Genomic DNA, 24336 nt, shown 5'->3' on the forward strand with positions numbered 1-24336 from the left:
GTGGGCTGAACATGTCGAAAAAGTGGCTCGCGAAAGTCTTCCGCGTGATAAGGTCTTCCTTTTACATCCGCATGCAGAAAAACAGTGTTCTGAACCACATACCCAGTCGGCAGAGGGGGCAAAATAACAGCATAATCCTGGGGCATTTCAATCCTGGAACCGCGGCTGAGCTGAGCCGCCGATGCCGCTCCAACGGAGCTCATGATACACACGTCCGCACGCTTTCGCAACCGGAAGTGCAATCCACTGAGCTACCACAGCGGCCTTCCCTCCGTCCACTTTTTTGGATTTATATGGGAATTTAGAAGTAGGAGTGACAGTCAGCGCCATCTATAAGCCGAGCGACGAGTGTGAAAACACTCTTATGCGCATGTTTGGCGTCACGTAGCACGTGAACTTAATATGAGCGGGCAGCTGATTAATTGTCCCTCTTATACAACCTAAACACACCAAGTCTGCCAGTACGAGACCCTCGTTCAAGGAAATAAGGAAAAAGAAGTGCATACCTACGGGCTCGTTTTTCCGTGTTTTAACACAACATTAATGAGATGAGATAGTATTGAGAATAATAATGAGAACGTACAGCGGAAGTTATTAGAAATCTACATTCCATTGGTTATAATAACTTCCCCTGTACATTCCTTGGCATTACTGTCTGTTAGATCTCATTAATATTGTGTTAAAACACGGAAAAACGAGCCCTTAGGTATACACTTCTTTCCCTTATTTCATTGAACGAGGGTCTCGTACTGGCAGACTTGGTGTGTTTGGGTTGTATAAGAGGGACAATTAATCAGCTGCCCGCTCATAATAAATTCACGTGCTACGTGACACCAAACATGCGCATAAGAGTGTTTTCACACTCGTCGCTCGGCTTATAGATGGCGCTGACTGTCACTCCTACTCCTAAATTCACCTATAAATCCAAAAAATGGGATGGAGGGAAGGCCGCTGTGGTAGCTCAGTGGCTAGAGCATCGAACGCGTTATTCGAAGGTCGTAGGTTCGATTCCTGCTCACGGCTGGTTATTTTTTCATCCACTTTTCTTTCTTCATATTTACATTCCATTGGTTCTAATAACTTCCCCTGTACATTCCTTGGCATTACTGTCTGTTAGATCTCAATAATATTGTGTTAAAGCACGGAAAAACGAGCCCTTAGGTATACACTTCTTTCCCTTATTTCATTGAACGAGGGTCTCGTACTGGCAGACTTTGTGTGTTTAGGTTGTATGAGAGGGACGATTAATCAGCTGCCCGCTCATAATAAGTTCACGTGCTACGTGACGCCAAACATGCGCATAAGAGTGTTTTCACACTCGTCGCTCGGCTTATAGATGGTGCTGACTGTCACTCCTACTTTTAAATTCACATATAACTCCAAAAAAAGTGGATGCAGGGAAGGCCGCTGTGGTAGCTCAGTGGTTAGAGCATCGAACGCGTTATTCGAAGCTCGTAGGTTCGATTCCTGCTCACGGCTGGTTATTTTTTCATCCACTTTTCTTTCTTCCTATTTACATTTCATTGGTTCTAATAACTTCCCCTGTACATTCCGTGGCATTACTGTCTGTTAGATCTCAATAATATTGTGTTAAAACACGGAAAAACGAGCCCTTAGGTATACACTTCTTTCCCTTATGTATATATATATATATATATATATATATATATATATATATATATATATATATATATATATATATATATATATATATAGCCAAAGAGACCCAGCCCGCGTGACATATGATGATGATCACTACAAAAGTTTCGTCATACAGATGAAATGAAATACATAGTCAGAGCTCACAATATATACACATATGTTTATATCTTCCGAAGAAGGCTGGTCCACCAGCCGAAACTGTTAGGATTAAATAAATATTTTATTGTTTTGTTTCCTATACTGCACTATTCTCGAAGTTTATAACTTTTATTACGGTAGCCGGAAGAAACTCTGATCATCTATTTCATCTATATATATATATATATATATATATATATATATATATATATATATATATATATATATATATATATATATATATATATATATATATACACAATGACGAAGTTTGTCCAATGGGCCAAACATAATTTGGAAGAGAAATGAAAAAAGAATAAACTTAGCGGTTGCCTTAATTTTATTTTCAATGGTTTCAACCGGTGGATCGGTCTTCGGCAGGGTTTGCGAACAAGTGCGACGCTATGCAAATATGCCACATCGACACTGTGGTGCAAGAAGGAAACTGGAGAGAGCGACAAAATAGTGGTGTTTTACAAGGTGACATATGCTGTGTCAAACAGTTCTCTTCGTCTTGTTTGCTGGAGCAAGCAAAAAGAAAGAAGGCTGTGAGAGGCCTCTTCAAAGTGCTGCACGGGTCGTATGTACGGGCAAAAAACAAAATAAATGGGACCGCGGAATGTTAATAAACATACTAAAACTCAGAAAATTAAAATGTAAATAAATAAAAAAGAATAAACATAGAATTAAAATGGGGAGGGGAGGATGAAGACAGAAAGAGGGGGACAGGGCGGACAGGGCGGCGCAGCCGTTCCGGGGGTGACGGCGCAGCCACCCAGCGAAGGGCGGCCGGCGCGATGTGACGTCGTCGACGTCACGTCACGTGACGCGCAGGCCTGAAAAGCTTCCGGGGGTGACGCCTCGACGCAAAGCGTCGCTGCGATCACCGCTCACCTCAACTCGTCCGTGCGAGTTCATATAAACTCGGGCGCGTCGAGGTAAGCTGAACCCGCCACTCAACTCAGCCCGCCCCCGTCGCGTACACGGGCCTACTGACATGTTCTGTGGGGGGGGGGGGAGAGATTTCGCGGCCAAGAGGTTGAAAGCACACAAGGCCGCTTAGCCAGAAGACACATGTTGTCAATATGACTGCCTCCATGCATCCAGCCTCTTTGTACCACTCCCCGAAGCGCCTGTGATTGAAACCAGCTGGCAGTGGTTGAACTCTCCCACTTACCGATAAAGGCACATAAGTTAAATGAAATGACTAAAAATATAAAAAATATATATTGTTACAAATAAATATAGCACCTGGTACTATATAAACTCTTTATTTAGGGCGAACTTGTGCCCGTAAACTCAAAACTAAAAAATGGTCAGCCAAGAATGCCTCTTGCTCGCTGACTCCAACTTCGTCAGTCTCTTCCTCTGCCCCTCGAGTCTCGTGGCGGTCCCGTGGTGTAGCATCGCGTTGCGTGCAGGACGGCGTTCCATGGCGTGGCTTTCTTGCTACTTGCTTGTCGGCTTTTACGAACGCGAATTGTGGCAGCATCTTCTGCGATGTTCGAGCTGTGGCATTAGTCCCTCTCATAGCACGCATCGCCACGATGCGTAGAGCCGGCTGACAGTTTCTAAACAATAGGACTTGTCAATGTGTTAGACGACGTGAGTCAGTTCACTTGTTGAGTTCCTGTCGTAGTACGGTTTCATCCGTACTACATGTACAACTTCCGGAAAATTCCGGCGTCGTGTTGTGCATACTTGACCTTCAGGGATCACTTCGTAGTTTAATGGGCCTAGCTGACGAAGAACCCTGTAAGGGCCTAAATAGCACCGCATAAGCTTTTCTGATAGGCCACGTGCACGTACAGGCGTCCAGACTGACACTTGGTCTCCAGGGAAGTACTGAACATCCCTTCGCCTTAGATTGTAACAGTGCGCGTCGACGTCTTGATGTTGAATGATGCGGTTCCGTGCTAGTTGTCGCGCCTCTTCTGCCCTTTCTACATATTCGCCTATGTCAGGGTCCTCTTCATTCGTGCTGTTGACAGGCAGCATCACGTCTAATGTCGTTATTACTGTCCGACCATAAACAAGTTGAAATGGCGTGAAGTGGGTTGTCTCTTGTACTGCCGTATTGTATGCAAATGTAGCATATGGTAATATGATGTCCCAAGTCCGATGCTCGACGTCCACATGCATCGCGATCATGTCAGCAAGCGTCCTGTTCAGTCTTTCAGTTAACCCGTTAGTTTGCGGATGGTATGCGGTAGTTCTTCTGTGGTCGGTGTGCGTTAGCTTCATGACAGACTGTACTAGCCTGGCGGTGAACGCAGTTCCTTTGTCAGTTATAAGGACTTTAGGTGCGCCATGTCGCAGCACTATCTGGGTCACAAAAAACTGAGCCACTTCATTTGCCGTTCCTTTTGTGAGAAAGGACGTCTCGGCATACCGGGTCATGTAGTCGGTTGCTACAACTATCAAGCGCTTCCCAAACGGTGACATAGGAAAGGGTCCTAGCAAATCCATTCCGACCTGCTCAAATGGGATTTTCGGCGGCTCTATCGGTTTTAAAAAACCTGCTGGTTTTAGGGGTGGTACTTTGCGTCTTTGGCATTCTCGACATGATCTTACGTAATGCTGTACTGAATCCAGCAATTTTGGCCAGTAATGTCTCTGGCGGATTCTTTCCAAAGTCCTACTAATGCTCAAGTGACCTGCCGATGGGTCATCATGACACGCTTCTAAAATTTCCGCTCGCAGTGATGATGGTATCAGCAGTAGGAACGTTTCACCGGTGTGTTGAAAGTTTCTCTTGTAGAGAATGTTGTTGCGGAGGACGTAGGAACGTAGTCCACGGGCGAAAACTCGCGGTACTTCGATTTGCTGCCCCTCTAAGTATTGAATGAGCAGAAGTAATTCTGGGTCCATTCGCTGATCATGAGCCATCTCCGACACATTCACCGCTCCAAGAAATGCGGAGTCTTGTTCATGCTCAGGAGACGAGGTCTGGACTGGTGCTCATGACAAGCAGTCCGCGTCATTGTGCTTGTGGCCAGACTTGTAGACTACGGTGATGTCATATTCTTGTAGAGGCAGGCTCCATCTAGCAAGTCTTCAGGAAGGATCCTTGAGGTTCACAAGCGAGCACAATGAATGATGGTTACTGATGGATCGGAATGGTCTACCGTATAAATATGGACGGAACTTACTGATGGCCCATATAACTGCGAGACATTTCTTTTCCGTAGCTGAATAATTATACTCAGCTTTCGGCAGAGTGCGGCTTGCATAAGCAATAACTTTTTCTTCCCCGTTCTGCCATTGAACAAGAATAGCACTGAGGCCAACGTTGCTGGCGTCCGTATGAATGTCTGTTTTGGCATCTTCGTCAAAATGAGCGAGTATGGGAGCTGACTGCAAACGCCGTCGTAACTCAGAGAAGGCGTCTTCTTGCTCTTGGTGCCAGATAAATGGTACACCTTCCTTCGTAAGCCGTGTCAGTGGTTCCGCAATCTTGGAGAAGTTTTCAACGAAGCGCCTATAGTAGGCACAAAGCCCCAGGAAACGTCGCACAGCTTTTTTGTCTCTTGGCCTTGGGAAATTTTCAACCGTGGTGATTTTATCCAGATCTGGGCGGACACCGTGAGAACTGACAATGTGCCCGAGGAACCGAAGCTCCCGGAATCCAAAGTGGCACTTTTCGGGTTTGATCGTAAGTGTAGCCATACGAATAGCGTCCAGTACCGTTCTCAATCTCTGTACGTGCTGCTCGAATGTAATGGAAAAAATTACTACGTCATCAAGATAGACAAGACATGACTGCCATTTGAGGCCGGAGAGCACAGTGTCCATCATCCTCTGAAAGGTAGCGGGAGCAGAACACAAACCAAATGGGAGTACTTTGAACTCGTAGAGTCGGTCGGGTGTCACAAACGCCGTCTTTTCCCGATCTCGTTCGTCGACTTCTATTTGCCAGTACCCGCTCTTTAGATCCAACGATGAAAAAAGTGAGCATTGCGCAGTTTATCCAACGTATCGTCGACTCGTGGGAGTGGGTACACGTCTCGCTTCGTGATGAGGTTGAGTTTTCTGTAATCAACACAGAATTGCATGGTGTTGTTCTTCTTCTTCACCAGTACTACTGGCGATGCCCATGGGCTTTTGGAGGGCTGTATGACATCGTCGTCGAGCATCTCCTGTACTTGCTTCTTTATCGCTTCCCTTTCTTTCGGGGCTACTCGGTATGGATGCTGACATACTGGTCTAACATGCCCTTCGATTACAATGCGGTGCTTTGCTACAGGTACGTCCGACTTTCGATGAAGAGGAAAAACACTCTGCAAATTTCTTGATCAACTCCACAATCTGGTCTTTCTGCAGAGATGAAAGCTCTCGGTCAATATCAATTTTCTCGAGGATACTGTCCACTGTTGAGGGCGTTGTGGGTACTTTTCCTATGGTGCAAACATCTGAGACTTGAACGTAGTCATGAAGTGATGCTACGGCTGCTCCCTTCGCCACATGCTGTACCTCGTTGGTAAAGATAGTCAATAGCACATCAGTATATCCGTTACGCAGGTTCACTAGACCTCTCGCCACGCGTATCCCCTTTGTGAGTAGCCGTTCGATATTTCCATCAGCTAGTCCGGCATATTCACGAAAAACGTCGCTTTTCACAGAAACTGTCACGCTGCTACGTGGCGGCACTGTCACACCTTCATTCACAATACGAAGAGACGAAACGATTGGTTGCTCCGCATGACGCACGGCAACAGCGTTCTCTGTAGAGAAAGAAACTTGGGATTTCTGCAAGTCGATGATGGCACTGTTCGCTTGCAGGAATTCTATGCCCAGAATTGCCTCACGGGAACAATTGGGGAGAACAATAAAGCTGCAGACGTACACATGGCCTCTTATTCCCACTCTCGCTGTGCACACTCCTATGGGGCTGACTAAATGCCCTCCGGCGGTGCGTATCTGCGGTCCGGTCCAATGAGTGAGCACTTTCTTCAGCTTCTTTGCGAGCATGCTACTTATAACTGAGTAGTCTGCACCTGTGTCTAATAACGCTATGGTTTCGACGTCGTCAATTCTGAATTGTAGCTCGGATGTCACGTCACCATTACTGCGCTTGTCCGTCATTGTGTCAGTGTCGTCGTCTGATCCGGTTAGCGATGGAGGGTTTTCAGTTTTCCGAAAATCAGCGGCCCTGCCTCCACAGGTCGCTGGTTCTATTTTTCCCATCGAGGGCTTGGTGAGCGACGCCTCGGGAAACTAGATGATGGGTGTGGACTCGGTGACCTATTGCGGATTGGTGAAATCGACAGCGATTCATGTCACTGAGTGTTTGGATATGCATAGCGCGAAGATAAATATTATTCGATTTCGTAAGGGCGCTCACCGTTACCAGGGCAGGGTGCATTCACTGGGAAGCCACGTAGCCCGACCCGACGGTAGTGGCATGTCCAATAAAGATGACCTGCCTCCCCACAGTGGGAGCAGAGGGGCCGCCGGTCTGCCGTGCGCCATACATCACTTTTGCGGGGTCTCGCTTCTGGCATCGGCGGTGGCGTACTGCGAGGAAAGGTCAGTGGCATAACGGGAGCTTGTGCAAAGCTAGGGCGTCTCATGTCTTGCCGTACGACTTGCGCGTACGACAGCTGTGGCTGAGGTTCCGGTTGCGTGTGGTGTGGCACCTGAGGCTGCGGTGGAATAATTGCTTGCCGCACTTCTTCACGTACAACGTCCGCGATTGAGGGCATCGCTGGAGGACTTAGGGGGAGTTCCAGTTTCTGGAGCTTCTCCTTAACAATAGCCCTCACCATTTCCCGGAGGACGTCAACGTTGGTGGGTAGGATTGTTGACTCCACCATGACTGAAGAGACGCTGAAGTCTCTGTTGTACAGTCGCGCACGTTGTTGTGGTGTCCTTTCCATGGTCGTTGCTTCGGACCGGAGCTCCGCCACAGTTCGCGGTGGATTACGCACCAGGCCTGCAAAAATCTCTTCTTTTACTCCGCGCATTAGGTGCCGCAACTTCTTCTCATCAGCCATGTTTTGGTCGGCTCGGTGGAAGAGCCGCGACATGTCTTCTATGTACATGGCCACACTCTCGTTATTCCGTTGGTTCCTTGCCTGAAGAGCTAGCTGCCTTTGCCTTCTCTTTGCGGTCCGTGTTCGGATAGGTTGCGATTAGCTCTCGTTGGAAGTCTTCCCACGACAGCAAGGACGCTTCGCGCTTCTCAAACCACGTACGTGCCGAATCTTGCAGGGCGACATAAACGTAACGAAGTTTTCGGGCGTCATCCCAACCATTCAATCGTGCAACGCGCTCGAAGCCTTCAAACCAGTCCTCGGCATCTTCAAAGGTCTCACCGTGGAAGACCTCTGGTGTACGTGGCGAATCCACAATGAGGTGGGATGGAGATGGCATCGACTGGGTGGCCATCGCAGTGACGCTTGTGCTTGAGGTCTCGACAGGTCTTGATGGGTCAATTAGGGGGCCGAACTCGGGCTGCTCACCACGTAGTCGGCGACTCGTGCGTTGTTGCACAGGTGTCCATTCTGCTGGCTCCAATCTTCTGGGATCTGGGCTTCTCTCCCTTGCCTGTGGTGGGCTTGTAATTATACCCAGCACGTCCACCAGACTGTTACGCATAAATATAGCACCTGGTACTATATAAACTCTTTATTTAGGGCAAACTTGTGCCCGTAAACTCAAAGCTAAAAAATGGTCAGCCAAGAATGCCTCTTGCTCGCTGACTCCAACTTCGTCGGTCTCTTCCTCTGCCCCTCGAGTCTCGTGCCGGTCCCGTGGCGTAGCATCGTGGCGCGTGCAGGACGGCGTTCCACGGCGCGGCTTTCTTGCTACTTGCTTGTCGGCTTTTACGAACGCGAATCGTGGCAGCGTCTTCTGCGATGCTCGAGCTGGGGCAATATTTTATATCTATATATAAACTATAAAGTACATATTCCCTGAATCACAGCACTACGATTCCTTTAAATGACGCCATAACCTTTTTTGGAGTTGGGCCTTGTTTGCGCTGTCCGCGATTCGTTCGCTAGAACACTGTTCCTAGTCATTCCAGAGTTCCTGAATTTCTAGTCATTCTTCCTGCTCCACGCTATATATTTAGACGATTCAGGCATAAATTCTCTAGAACACTGCACCGCTTCAATCTATGTATAGTGGTAAGTGTGAGCTAAATATGGGCAGGCTACCTGCAAGTTCTCGGCCTTTTCAAATGAACTTGACGTGGCTATTAGAAAGACGCACTCAGTGCACTCCGTGATCAAGTCATTGCATAGTTATTGTGGCTGAAGCAATATGATATTTAATTGCCCACTGCTGGTACTGCTTGTGGTGACAGAATGTACATCAAGCCTTTCTACACAACGTGTGTCAGATGAAATAAGTATTTTTGTGCCCTGCTAGGTCACGTGCATGACGGAGGGAGTCATAGCGTTTCGTATGTGTTGCAATGACACAGCGATAGTAACTGCCTTGCGATGTAGGAAGAGAAATAAACTACCTTTCTAGCTTGCTCAGATCTTCCACACTGTACTTACCAGTTGGTGACGCAGAAGCTTATACCAGGGTACTTCAGCGTGCCCTGTCCCTCCATTTTGACGTCCACGGCTGTCGGGTAGGCCAAGTACTCATCGGTGATACTTGACGCTTGGTACAAGAACATGCCGGCCAGTAGCAAGAACGAGCATAGTCGGAGCATGGGCCACAGGATCTTGCTGTAAGTGTAGAACACGTGTGCGTCACCATATTATTATAATCATCATTAAACTAACCGCAGCCAATGTAGGACAAATGCCCCTTGAATTTTCCACCAAATAATATCGTTCTGTGCATGCTGCGGCCACTTTATGCGTGTAGAATGTGTGTTCACTTTTGCATGGACTAACATCTCATTAAAATTTTTATTGCTGCGACATACAACCCTTGGTACTATGAAAAATGCTTTTCTAAGGCGCTCGTTGATTTTCAGTATTGGATAATACTGCTCACACTACCAAGGATATTATGTTTGAGAGCAAATTTGAGTATTTCTTTACAAAGGCTGACGGCTGGTTGGGTTGTGCTACAGGGTACTTATAGCTAGTGTTTTCTTATCTAGTTGACAAGTTGCGTTATAAACCCTGTTTAGGGTACCTTGCGTGTAATTTCTTTTATGTTTCTTATAGATTCCTTATGAGGTGATTGTATTCGCCGCCGTCGTTGTGGGTTCTTCTCATACATCTCGCTTGTCTGACGAAAATTCCTTGTTACCAGAATCGTGGGTAGGGACTCTACTGTAATTTATGTATTCTTTGCTGTCTGTTGGTTTTCTGCAAGGCATCGTCTTCAGTTTCCCTGCTTCATTATATACTGCATGACTCGTCTACGAAATGTAGTTACCATGCGACAACGATAGGAAGCAATAAAACGACCAGGAAATGGCGCTGAACCCTTACGACTACGATGAACTAACTCACCCAAACCAACCTTTTTTTTTTGGTCTAGGAGGTTCCTTTCATTAGGAGAAAGCTGCGTGGTAAGTATAATAGCAGAGTTCAACTTGTTACAGTAATGAACGAATGCGTTTTGTGGTCTTATCTAATCTTCCCATATAATAAATATGCCACATACAGGGTATTTCAAGAAATCTATCTAATATTCTTTAAAAATTAGTAACAACGCTTTTTCTCGTTCTCGTCGCATTTGATTGTTCTGTAGCGTCAGGCACCTTTGAGGGATGACGGCATGATTTTAAACAGTATTAGGAAAGTTCTATTGAATAACTTTTTAATTAGTTGTGTTAGGCAGTTAGTGAGAGCATTGAAGTCCTTCACGCAAAGAACATGTTGCTACTTTGAGATTTCTTAAAAGTGGCCTCTAGTAATAACTGCGAATATTTGAAATTCTTTTTAATTTTTGGGTGAAACCGAAACCAAAATGCGTAAGAGCACCACTGCCATATTCGTCCAATACATCCGAAGTGAGGGAGCGTTGTTTTAACAACCACCAACCGACTTCGTAGTGTAGGTGTGTGTGTTGCGCTTGCAATATAGAGCGCATGACGCATATACAATAACAAAATGGGAAGAACTGCAGCCCTGTAACTACCACTGTTTTGAACTGCAACGTCATTGCAGTTTGCTTCTTGCGTTTATCAGTCATTTGCTTTCAGTTTCGCCACAGAGCTTAGGAGAATTTTATTAATTCGCAATTGTTGCTAGAGGACTTTTTTTGCGAAATCTGAAAGCAGCAATGGGTTCTCCGCATGAATGACTTATATTCTGCCTATTCATTTAGCCGCCAAACTCCGCTAGTTGAACAATAAATATTTTAATTTCTCTAATAACTGCTCTAGGTGATGTCTTCCAACCTCAGAGGATGGCCGCCGCTACATAAAAAGCAAACGTGAAGCCAGCTAGGAAAGAGCGTGATTTGCTCAATTTCAAAGAATACTGGACACATTTCTTGAAACACCCTTTGTGTAGCGGAGATAGGTAGAAGGCTTTCCTGGAGATGATTTCAACAGCTCAAGTTATAAGTGTCTCACAAACATACTGGTATACCTAGGCGCCAAAGGAGTTCCCATACTGGTTTGAAAGTTTGCAGGTGGTAAGACGAATCAAATTCAGAATAATTTAGCCTCAGAACTCATTTCAGCAGCAAAGTGTCAACTTGAGCATTATGTGTTTGCTTTCTGTGAACGACTTTGAAACCAGCTCGATCTCTTATGTGATAGAAGTGTTGGTAAGGAAGCACCCAACATCTAATCATTCTTGAATGGACTGACCCGATAACGTTTGTGTTTCGTTAATACAATTTATTATTTGAAAAACATGAGGTGTACCTTGAACAAAAAATGTTAGGGTAGATGGCATATTAAAAAATGATGATATATATATATTTATAGCGACTCCATAGGTGTATTTCGGCAATTACTACGGGCCTGCCTGAAATTTGCGCAAACGACAGTTTATTTACAGACATTTCATGAACATTTTTTGAAAAGATAGAACCGACCTGCTTGCTTTTTCTGCGGCCACTCACTCTGCCTGCTAAGGTTCATGACATCGGCCGGGCCTTCCGCATGTTTTCCAGATAACTTCGAGAACGTGTTCATCAGATTAAACCCGGGTAAAAGTTGTGGAGATAGGTTTGCCCTAGGCTTACCTACTAAGCGCAACCGTGTAAGGATGTGACGTCCTCCACTGCCGCTGCGTGCGAAGATGCTGCGGCCGGGTTCGTCGATTTCTCCGACACGGCACTGAAACCATGCACGAGGCAGGATAACAACAACAACGGGTTTATTAACCCAAGATGCAGCACAGTGCGACACTCACGGACTTGCAGGCCGTATAGGGTACTCCGCAAGACCGGGCAAGTACGCTTGCCTAGGGCACGACGACTCCCGCACAAGGGCCGAAGTCGAACGCACGAACGAGAAGCTGCCTGCTCAGCAGCGCGTCAGCCTCTCGTGGAGGCCTGAGAGCATCTGCCGCGACGAGCGAATCGTCTGGCCCAACACAGCTCGTAGGAGAGGAGGATATCACGCGCGCCCAAAGGGAAATGGCGCTGCGCTGTGACGTAACCCGCGCAGCGCACCAGCGTCGCGTGCCCGGACATGCCCGCGCTGGAAGGAGCCGACGGTTGACTGGCCCAGACCAAGAGGCGCCCTAGCAGCCATCTTGGCGGATGCCGGTGCTTATGCGTGCCCGGGCTAGGCCGTTATGGCACGATCAGCTGTGAAAAAAAAGGGGGGGGGGACGTCGTCCCTAATACTTATCTGCGATGTCTTAATTTCACAGGTGCGCACATAGCAAGAGAAAGGACCCCGACTTCTGTAACGCGCGGTTCATTCCGTTAATTACGTCGCACACACACTCGCAAAAAGTTCATCGCACTCGCTAAATGCGCGGCGGACGACGCGTTGTTAATTCCCTAACTCTGAGACACAATCTCTTAATTGCACAGCAGCGCACACAACAAGACAACGCGCCCCGAGTTCTGGAACACTCGTCTTACGTTCATTTTGTTAATTAAAACGGCCAACGTAGCTCACGCACTCGCAAAATGCACCACGGATGACACAAAACCCTCACGGAGAAGCCACAACTACAGGGGCAAATTTATCCACTAAATTTGGTGGCAGTCTGGCAACAACCACCCCAAAGTTTGGCAACTGAATTATGCAATGCCAAACAGAATGCCTTGCCCAGCTGATACCTGCCTTGCCCAGCTGCTACAGCCAGCTGCTAATGCCTTGCCCAGCTGATACAGCCCGTTACTGGCTTGGCTAGGACTGTGGTCCTCGTTCAAGCGACTCGCATCACCGTAGGGGGCCCCGGAAAAGAGATCTCTCCCGGTGAACGAAAGCAGAGGGTCGCCAAGACGGCCGTACCCCGTGCTGTTGCAGCCGTCCGCCTCGAACGAGGTCAAGTCCATCGCCACAGGATCGAACAGGAACGAGCGCCTCGAAGGGGTCTGCTCTGAAGCCATGCTGAAACCAAGCTTGGCGCTAGTTATGTGGAGATAGGTTTGCACTAGGCTTACCTACTAAGCGCAACCGTGTAGGGATGCGACGTCCTCCACTACCGCTGCGTGCGAAGACGCTGCGGCCGGGTTCGTCGATTTCTCCGGCACGACGCAAAAACCACGAAAAACACACGCACGAGGCAGGATAACAACAGCAACGGGTTTATTAACCCAAAATGCAGCACAGTGCGACACTCACGGGCTTGCAGGCCGTATAGGGGACTCCGCAAGACCGAGCAAGTACGCTTGCCTAGGGCGCGACGACTCCTGCACAAGGGCCGAAGTCGAACGCACGAACAAGAAGCCGCCTGCTAATCAGTGCGTCAGCCTCTCGTGGAGGCTTGAGAGCATCTGTCGCTACGAGCGAATCGTCGGGCCCAACCACAGAACACCTACCAGTTTAGAGAACGGAAACTGTACCTTTGGGCTGTTGTATCAAAATAACATGCAAATTCGTAGCGGCGGCGTACTGAACTGCAATACCGCGAGGCGAGGTGACGCTAGTAGTACTATCATCATCAATAAACAGACGCTTTTTTTTTGCTGCAGGTGGCGGGGGCTCGCGGCTGGTTCGCGCTGCTCGCTTCCTGTGGGTTTTTTTTTTCGTTGCCCAAACGCGTTTCGCGTCTGTAATTATCGCCAGGGGACCTAGCTGGCCTCGACTGGCAAAAACAACGTGAATCAAGTAAGGTTTGCATCGTTTATTGCGAGTGTCCAAGCCGGTACAATCAATGTATACGGTCTGGTCCGAACAAAACAAGTCACTCATACATATTGAAAGCTTTTAACCCATGTGTAAAGACTCTTGAAAGCTAACAAGCATATGCGTATAACTGAACATCGAAATCGCTGAACGAACGTCGCTGTCATTGTGTTGCGGCGCTCGAGTTTAATAGCGTGGCTTCAGGGCAAGGGTCCGATTCTGCCGTCAGATGCGGCGCTTGCCCCGTAGTGTTGATCTTGAACCGAATGCATGATGTGGAATCGGGAAGGAAACTTGTACATTGCCGATAGATAGCTCGCGCAGTTAGAGCAATGTAGTTTTTCTAAATTTGTTACATAAGCAATTGTGGATGCGTGCATTTCTGAATCATTCTCGCTCTGCAATGCTACATTGAGTACTTCACAATTTTGCAATGTCGCGTCGTGTCGAGAGAGTAGGCACTAGTTTTAATACTCAGCCATGAGCCCATATCATCGGTATTATGTATTTAGGGGATGGGCCTAAAATATTTCAGGCTTGCTACATTTATTTTTAGAGTTAAGTTACACAGTTACCACAGCTAGAATGTCTCGTCGCAGGTAATGACCAGTCTGCTGAGTATGCAGCGTACATGTAGGCTAAAGGGACTCTTATGAGGTGTATGCTTACATATCGAAAAGGCCCAATTCTAAAAAAATAAGCTTCAGTTATGCATTGTACAATTTTGTTGTCTGTAAAATTTTGTTGGTACTCTTACATCACACTATCTGCTCAGCCCCGAGCACAATCTCTCTTTTTTTGCATAGACATATCTATAGAACTTGAGTACTCTCTTGCAAGCAAGCACTTCTGAAATCAATTGGTGGTGCATGATGTGAATCTTTCCGAATACTGGATCAATAAAGGTCACATTTATTACACACTTGTTATTATGTTTACTTTTTCAGTATACTTGTGCTTGAAAATGAATTTGTTTTCTCTCTGCTACTTTTAGAGGTTAGGACTTGAAATACGTACTATCTTGCAGTGTGGCTGTAGATACGTGAAGATCATATATGTTTCAACTACCTGTGCGATTTCCTAGATTTTTTTTACATGACCGTAGTGCACAGAATTTCACTTCGTAGTCGTAGACACTATAGTTATGACAACTTAATTTAAACAGAAGCAGATGTGCACAAAGAAACCTGAAACGTTTTTCTGTCAAAAAAAAAACAGTACCACATGCAATGAACACGATCTTGCTCTTCATGACAGCATTCACGTCTTTAAAGAAGCTGTGCTGCAACTGCTCATCACCTTTATGATTTATTATTTTAGGAGCCCATTGAACAGATGTGCCGAGCTAAAGCGATTCAGTGCAGTGTTATGAGCTTTGGTGGATCTTTTTGTAAACTTGTATGAGCTAAACACAGTTAAGACAAAACAGTTCTGGGTGTTGTTGGTGAACTGTCTCAAGGCACAACTAAATGTCGGAAAGCCTGTTTATGCCCATCACTGTGGGTGTGCTCATTATGTAGTGCAAATAATTATTTCCAACGATTCACATGCCAACTATGAAGTGATCGTGAGTCGTACAGTAATGGGCAAATTTAGATTGATTCTGGCTTCCAGGGGTTCAAACAAATGACATTGTAGCCTCACAGGAGACAAGATTGCTTGTCGAAGCATTTGCTTTGACCCCTTATGTTAACATATTTTTCATATTTTCAAGCTTCCATCTTTTAAGGGTCAGTTTAGTTCCCCTGCACCAATCCGAACTCGTTCACAGCTGTGCACGAGAAGTTTACAACTTGTGCGGCAGGAGTTCAGCGGTGCCGCATCACAAGTGAATGACAAGGTGCCGACAAGGTGGAATCCTTATTTTTGTTCGCTTAATTTAATGAGGTGCAAACATCTTGGCACAACACGCCGCATTTATAGAGGTGGGTACAGCACGTACGTCTAATGCTATGTTGTTTGTTAAGCTGTGCGAGCGGCTGCACCAAACCAGCGCCGTCAGAGCAGAAGGTACAGGAAAGTCATGAAATAGTTTGAGTGCTGTACTTCTCCTGCGCTTTTTGAAATGAATGGCAAGATTTAGAAGATGCCATTGCTGCGCCACTGAAACGAATGGCGAGGTGCAGCACTTGGTAAATTGGATCATGTGGTGCAGGCGAATTGAACAAACCCTTAAGCACACAAGCGTCTTAGCGTTTCACCCCCATCGAAATATGGCTACAGTGGCTGGGATCAAACAGTGTGTTGTTGAGCTCAGCAGCGCCACACAATCTAACTAATAGCGCTACAGTTTCAACATTATTGAAGTGTAGATTCCATGCCACAGTAGGCAGGCAATGCTTGTAGTCAATCTAAAGCAGCTCTCCACGATATGCGCAGTAAAACATTCACAAAAACAGCTTTACATTTGCGAGGTTAGAGATGACCTGTTGTAGTGGACATTCAGATGTTTCAACGTGCTTGCAGAGTGGACATTCGGGGGTAGTCATCCTGTCATTGCATGGCAGTCTGGAAAATCAAGTAACATCACCAGATATCAATGCATAAAATTTTCCAAAGTAAACAAATAAAATCAGGTAATTAGTAAACAGCAGTATTTTATACATATATGTAGTGGTACCTCATAACACGTATATCACTCAGGGCTGCTTCTTCACAAGGCATGTCATGTAGCAGGTTCCTTGCCCATTGTACACATTTGCTTTCATGTCAGGTGGGCCAGGAGGCTGTGGCAGAAAAAGAAGTATTTCTCATTTATGTGACGCTTCCTTTGTCACACTATAGCAAAAACAGACCCTTAATTATGTGATGTTTTTCAAACGCGACTGCAGTAAACTATTAACTAGTAGGTTTTTTGCACTAATATATGGGCTAGCTAAAAAGACATATGCGAGGCGACAGTGATTTATTTGCCTTCTTTTATCGCAGCGGCCTGGATGGTGTGACCTGGTGATATAATTTCAGAATTAGCTATTGAGTCAGCGACTTGTTGCCACGTGAAGCCATGCACGCCGCAAGTAACGCACGTTTTTCCTGTTACAGTTTGAGACGTTCAACAATTTTAAAATTTAATACTGCAATGCGCTGCCACCGTGTGACGCCTACGCAGTCATTGGCAAAACTAACTACATATGTTGACATGAACCAACTAGCCCCGCAAGCAACCATCCTTAAAAAACTGAAGTGGTTTCTACTCACCGGCCCGGGCTTGCAACGGGTGTTCATCCGATGAAAGCTTCAACGGTCGCTTCGTTCCCCGAAAGTCACTCGAATTCCCTTCGCGAAAGCATTTGAACAAGTCAAAATAAACAGAATGAGAAAGAATGTGTCGGTCGGCAGAGGCTCGAAATATTTACAGCGAAACGAAACAGTCCGAGATACCTCCGAACGTATCGCGAGCCGTTACCTGCCGTCGCAACCGTTGGCCGCCGCAAACTTTGAAATGAGGATAATGATGTCGATAGGCTGCTACTGACATCGAGTCAGCTGCAGCAAAAACTACTACAAAAAGTTGATGACGCAGCACATGTTTAAAAAAACTACTTGTTAGAAGAACAAAATGTTTTTAATGTGTAGCGGTACGCAAACATGTAGTATTTGATCATTTTAAAATGAAACTTGGCCTCGATGAAGGCGCCTCTACAAGAAAGTGCAATAGCGCGAGTGGCGAGAGAGGTTAGTAGATCCACTCTGGGTGTTTGAAGCAGAAACGCGCCGCGGTTGATTTTTTCGCCTCCTACAGGTGAGCACTTGAACTTGAGAGTTTCCGGGGCCTGGCCCAACACAGCTCGTAGGAGAAGAGGATGTAAAGTGCGCCCAAAGAAAAATGGCGCTGCGCTGTGACGTAGCCCGCGCAGCGCGCCAGCATAGCGTGCCCGGACATGCCAGCGAGGGAAGGAGCCGACGGTTGACTGGCCCAGACCAAGAGGCGCCTTGGCAGCCATCTTCGTGGATGCCGGTGCTTATGCGCGCTCGGGCTATGCTGTCGACGAGCGCGCGGCAGCTGGGGAACGAGGCACCAGGTAGGAAGGCGCTCTCGATACCCACAAAGTTGCCAAATGATCTTCGTGCTTGAGTGACCAAAAGTGAATGTGCGGCTTCTCATAGTGAGGCGCGAAAAATTAAAGATGACTTGAATCAATTCTATTCAAGTATTTTCAACAACTCAGCTTGTTGTTGAAAATACACTAAAGCAAGGACAGTCGCACTCAGTGTTAGACCTTGTACTTGCAAGTGATCACTTTTCCACCGACAGTGCAAGTGTTGAAACAATTGATGGCATATCGGATCATAAAATAGTTCTGTGCACTTTGCGTTTAGCAACTCCAATACGGCAATCTGACCCAGTAAAATATGTGCCCTTCTTCAATAAAGTTAATGATGCGGCAATGATGAACTACCTCTCCCACAAGTATCCCTAGTTTTTTAGCTATGAGCACATAATAACGCGAGCATAGATGAAGTGTGGACACAGTTTAGGCATCAGATATGCATTGTATTTCAACTTTTATTCCCAAACGAAAACTGGTTACGAGAAAGCACAACCCATGGGTTACCTACGACATAATTTACCTTAAGTGCAAAATTAAGCGTGTAAGGAAGGCAAAAAAAATGCTAAGAAGCCCTAGCTCACAAATAGCAACGCAAACATCGACCTAAAAAAAAGATACGAGACGGAAAACGGGATTTTCATGGACACACCATACAAATGTTTATCAGAAGCGCGCCCAATAAGTTGTAGCGCTACATAAGCGTACAGGTCGACATTATCAGTGTTTCCAGCTGAACAGGGCAAGATAAAGGCGAATAATTTCAATTCGTACTTTCACTCTGTTTTTAGCACTGATAACCTCCGAAAGATTGCACCGGGTTCCTGTCACTTCGACCGAGGCAGATCACTCACTTCGTTAAATATGACAGCACATGACATACTTTCACTGCTATTAGACCTTAATGAAAAGTAGTGAACCAGACGAAATACCAAACACTTTCCTTAAACGCTATGCTGAACTCATTAGCAAGTACCTTCATGTCATATTTGCAAAGTCAACTATGGATTGCCTTCTTCCGGCGGAGTGGAAAACAGCGACAGTTGTGCCAGTGCACAAATCTGGTGATAGTTGTATTCCATCAAACTACCAGCCCATTTCTTTGACTTGCACTAGTTGCGAAATTCTCGAGCACGTTATCCTAAGGGTAATAATCAAGTATGTAGAAGAAAACAACCTCATCTCTCTTTCTCAGCTTGGGTTCAGATGTGGGCTATCTACTGTCACTGAACTTGCAGAGGCTATACATGACTTCGGGCTGGCAATAAACTAACAATCGCAAATCGCTGTAATTTTTTTAGATTTCTCTAAGGCCTTCGAACCGCGTGTCCCACTCTAAACTCATAACTAAACTCATAGAAAAAGTAGGCAATTGTCCAATAGTTGAATGGATTAGTCATTACCTTTCAGACCACTACCAACCAGTTTGTGCACTATATTGGACAGAATTCTGACACTGTTAAAGTCCCTTCGGGCGTTGCGCAGGGATCTGTTCTCGCTCCACTCTTGTTCCTGTTATTTATTGATGACATTTTTGAATCAGTAAACGTTAAAATTAGACTGTTTGCAAATGACTGCATGATTTACAGTGAAATCAAACACATTGACAATCAGGTTGCCCTTAACAAATCCCTAAACAACGTAGCCCAGTGGTGCCAAGATTGGCAGATGGTTAATAATTCTGAAAACAAAAAGGTCGTGATGTACGTAAGCACAAATAAAATCAAAATATCATTTTCATCCTAGTTTAATGGTGTCACCCTTCGCACAGCAACTCAGTAAAAATATTTAGGGCTTTAAATATAGTCTGACCTCCAACCGACTACACACGTACAACAGGTGACAAAAAAAATGGCAGCATATCCACGGAGTGAATGATGGAGAGTGGGGCGAAGCATTCGTCCATCCATGCGTCCGTCTGTGTGACCGTCCATGCGTCTGTTCGTGCGCCCGTCCCTGTGTCCGTTCATGCGTCCATCCATGCATCTGTCTGTGTGTCCGTTCGTCCATCTATTCAACACTCCAAGTCCCACCATCTCGCATCTTTTTATCATATATTCCCCATATAGAAGCACCGCCATTCAGTGTACATTCCAAGGACTAAACGAGAGGTGGCACACGCACACTTTCTTACGGCTTGCGCTTCGAGTCTACTTCCCACCTTCAACCACCTTGAGTTCATGGTATATACTAGTTCACTGTATTCATGGCACTGCAGCCCAACGCTCGCGAAACCTTTCTAAAACCAAAGAGGTTACGCCCAGCAAGTGTAACGTACCAACCTTTTCCTGTCAGATAGTGCTCAATGTACATGCCAGTGGCTGCTAATATGAAATGAGAGACAGGAGAATTCAGCTTTTAATTTCTTATGGCTTGCTCTTTGTATCTGTTTCTCCCCTTTAACCACCTCGAATTCATTCATGGTATATACAAGTTCATTGTATTCATGGCCCTGCGGCTTAATACTCGCTAAACCTTTTTAAAACTAAGGAGGTTACACCCAGCGAGTATAATGTAGCAAACATTTCTTGTCCGATAGTGCTCAATGTACACGCCAATGGCTGCTAATGGGGATCGCAGCGTGCGCGTTGACTAAAAGCCGAATGCTCCTGTCTCTCATTACCCATTAGCAGCCATTGACATGTACATTGAGCACTATTTTTTATTGTTAAACAACGCACAGAAGAAATCTCTCATCGGCACCTCCTTGGAGGTCTAATGTTATACCTATTTCGGGTATGCGCCACTGGTGGTTACGTGCTACGAAAGACGCCCAAGCCACGACATAAGGAACTTCGCCTCTAAAAAGGCAATGGACAAGTTCCTTTTTTCTAAAACGGACCCTACGCTACGCTACCACAGATATGAAGTGCTTATCTTACGTTACTTTTATAAGACCTATGCTAGAATATGCGAATATAGTGTGGTTTCCTTCGACAAATACTGACATAGCTCTGCTCGAGAGCGTGCAGTGCAAGGCGGTAAGGTTCATCTTTAACCGCCATAAGCGAACGGATTCCCCTTTCGAGCTTCTGCTCCGAGCAGATCTACCCACGCTCCGCGATAGAGCAAAAATACATCGGTTAAGTTCTCTGACCAACTGTTGAACGGCCACTTCAAAACTAATGCCTCCGCCTTCACTACTATAAAAGAAAAAGGGAAAGTGCGCCCAAAACACGACCTGATCTTCGAAGAATATTTCTGCCGTAACAATACCTTCAAGTTTTCATTTTTCCCTCGCGTAATAAGAGAATGGAATGCGCTTGATTCAGCTACTGTAGCACAGCCAACCCTTCAAAAAGTTTCTAGAAAGAGTTGAAAATCTCATGTTGGTACTCTCAAGTTCTATGTGCTAACCTAATTGCATACGGGTGAAAGCATCCACACTCTAATATTTTATTTTATTTTCTTCATCATTTGGTTGTAGGCATTGTATTGCTATGTCTGTATGATGTATATATTAGTTATTACCATGATCGCGACGCTTGCATGTCATGATGCCGTTACTATTGTGTGCGTTTCTTATGTTCTCTTCTTGTATTGCCACTGCATTGCCTTGCTTGTAGAAGGTTTATCTCTTTTCACTCCTGTAATAACCCTTAAGAAAGGTTGACAGTATTTTTGTAAATAAATAAATAGATAAATCACCTGCAGTAGAATGGCCAGTGCCGGCTTTTAAAAGTATGTGCCAGTGATCAAGCCTAGCGTGAGGCCTTGCTGCCCGTTGGTCTGTATTGGATAGTGAATTGGATTGATATAGCCATAGGTCGCAGTTACTATATGAATATTGTGACAGTATTCTAAGAAGAGTGCGAAAATCATTGTCTGGCTTGCCCGCGGGAACTGAAAACTCTCACAATTACGAGAAGAGTTGAAGGTTAATGCATGAAATATTAGAATACTCTGAAATATGCAATGGTGTAACGGGAAAATGATAATAGCAAAGACTATGCGAGGGTCATTGCTTGCTTAACTTGCATACTAAGAAGTGTACTGAACTGGACGTCTGGGTAGCAGAATATGCAAAATAACCAAGTTTTTCACTGTCTACGGCTGAAATGTGGACATACGACACAACGCCGTTGCTGCAATACATTCGGAAACTCCTGACCACACTACTCGCGTCGTCAACGGTAAGAGGAAGTTTTAAAACAGCCTAATGCAAAGCCTTCGGGCGTTGTCGGCGTAGCGTTTTGGGCGTCCCTCAATGGGAACGCACACGAGCTCACGTAACACGCATGCTCAACGCAAACGCAAAACTTTACGTAAGCTTTTCTAAAATCTTCTACTTCATGTTTGAAAAATAGGTACAGGAGGAGAAGGAGAAATATCCCTGGTTATCTTAACGTGTGGGGAAGAAGCAACAGTACCCGCTGATTCTCGAGCAGTTTACTGGAATATTCGATAAGATGGATTTCTAGGCAAGTCCTGCACAACCTTGTAGTATTATAGTGAAAGCGAAGAAACAACCTTCAGAAACCTATTGTTTGTTCTGTGGGACACGAGTTCCTTCTGGAATGTGAAACAGCCAAAACTTGCTCTCGAGTACGTGTACAATAGGCTTCCCATAGGACGGGCCCAGAATATAGGACGCCGTTCCCAAAAAGTGAAGCTCTATTTAGGAAGGCTACAGGCTAAACAAAGAAAGTCACCTGTCGCCTCATTCTACCCTAACCATATTTACGACGTAGTCACAGAGAATTCCAAATCAATATTACGTTGAAGATTTACTACTGTACCAAATGACACCACCTGAGTGTTCTTACATGTCCACTTAGTTTGGTTTTTATAACAGCATGCGCCATGATACCAGATAGTTTGTGATGGTGATGAAAGTGACGCAGAGACTGGTAGATGCAGAAATTTTCATTGCAGGAGCTTGTGGCTAGAAAAAAAACAGACTGAAAGGGAAAACAATACTCGCTGTACAATGGTGAGCATGGATGACGGTCGTCGAGGATATAATCACTGAAACGCGTCGTCTTCAGTGCTCTACAACAGGGGTGGGTCGATACTGTCAACTTCTGCAATCCTTGTTCTTTCTACGTTTGATTACTATTATTCAGTTACAGATGATAAATCACAAAGGTAAGCTACACAATTGAGCAGCATGTCTAAGTAATAAAATGTTATTATCAAAATGACTCTTCGTTAGTGCGAACGTGGCGTTTTGCTCATTCTACCAACACTAGATAAGAGGCGCATGGTATCGTGGTAGCAAAATTTTGGACACTCTTGGCTGAATTTTGTCGTTGACGTCGCCGTTTGTCACTACCATCATGCCCCGTACATGTATATATGGATTTATATGCACTAGATGTTTAAAGAAATGTCTCAAATTATTGAAAATTACAAAAAAGAGGTATAAACGGGCTCCCTGCGTCATTTCCTACTGTAGAGAAGGGCACTTTTCAATGCATGGGAAAATCAACTAAGGCAGTAATTACAGTGTTTGAAACAATTACTTTTTAACCAGCGAAAGTAAGGGGTAGAGTGGAATGAGTGAATTGAAATCCTTCCTACGAATTTCCACTTGCATTTCCACTTGGAAATTTCTGCTAGGCAGCCACTGAATGCCAACGCGGACTGATAAAATCTGGCTAATTTTGAAACCCAAACCGAAATCAACACCCCAGACAGCGAATCAATGGCTCACTTCGAAAACGACTCAATGACGACACACTTTGCCTCGACATCATCAAGATACTTCATTTCGTGGCAAAGCTTCTCTGCCGCATGAGCGCTTATCGACAAATGTCATTATCGACGCTCGCTTATCCTCCTCCCCCAATGCGATGGAAACACTGTCGTTATAGAGTAATATAAAACATTAAGAGAGCACACTTCCATAGGCCACTGCAGATTATTTCGGTTTGCACCGCACCAAACGTGTATGGAGAAACTTTGCAGCCGCAGTGATGGCAGACCACAGAAAAGACTGTCTCAAAGGCCATTTTGTAGTGACCAGGAATATTATACTGCCTGCGAGACTACTTCTACGGGCGTCCTTGTCTCTGAGGCTATACTTTAAATTTTTTAACGCGTCATTTCCATGCATCGATGAGCTTCGTGTAAGCTGCACCGCTGTAGTGGAAATCACATGATGCCAATGTCTGTCTATGCACACATTTTAATTAAAACATGAGAAACATTGGAGGAGCGAACACTTTGATTTTCAAGTGACATTCTTGGTAAGCACAAACCATTTTGTTAATGTTTGATATGTGCAGGCACAAAGAGAGGTGCATTGTGCTGTGAGACGCCATCATGATTATAAATTAAACAAACGAAATGAACATGTAG

The 24336-nt window shown here is 45.4% G+C and overlaps 2 protein-coding genes across 26 annotated transcripts in view; one reads left to right on the forward strand and one right to left on the reverse strand.

The window, feature by feature from the left end:
* LOC119173303 (uncharacterized) overlaps positions 1–13614 on the reverse strand; it is a 509098-nt gene extending 495484 nt beyond the window's left edge. For 5 of the 25 annotated variants that reach the window (XR_012895517.1, XR_012895516.1, XR_012895522.1 and 2 more), the window contains exons 1-2: positions 11920–12473; positions 9312–9488 (exon numbers count right to left, since the gene is read on the reverse strand). Coding sequence is in view for 6 of the 25 variants with exons in the window: in XM_075896270.1 (XP_075752385.1) it covers positions 9312–9488; positions 11920–12023 (281 nt within the window). In the remaining 19 variants the exon portion in view is untranslated. Of the gene's footprint in view, positions 1–9311; positions 9489–11919; positions 13400–13480 lie in introns of those variants that run through there. The other 20 variants (XR_012895519.1, XR_012895513.1, XR_012895518.1 and 17 more) reach the window with 10 other exon arrangements.
* A 3997-nt stretch (positions 13615–17611) lies between these two features.
* Positions 17612–24336, forward strand: part of LOC142817611 (THAP domain-containing protein 1-like) — a 36580-nt gene continuing 29855 nt past the window's right edge. The window contains exons 1-2 of the mRNA XM_075894667.1: positions 17612–17617; positions 17855–18006. Of these exons, the coding sequence (XP_075750782.1) occupies positions 17612–17617; positions 17855–18006 (158 nt within the window). The remainder of the gene's footprint in view (positions 17618–17854; positions 18007–24336) is intronic.

This window comes from Rhipicephalus microplus, chromosome 5, assembly GCF_043290135.1.
Source record: "Rhipicephalus microplus isolate Deutch F79 chromosome 5, USDA_Rmic, whole genome shotgun sequence".
NCBI lineage: Eukaryota > Metazoa > Arthropoda > Arachnida > Ixodida > Ixodidae > Rhipicephalus > Rhipicephalus microplus.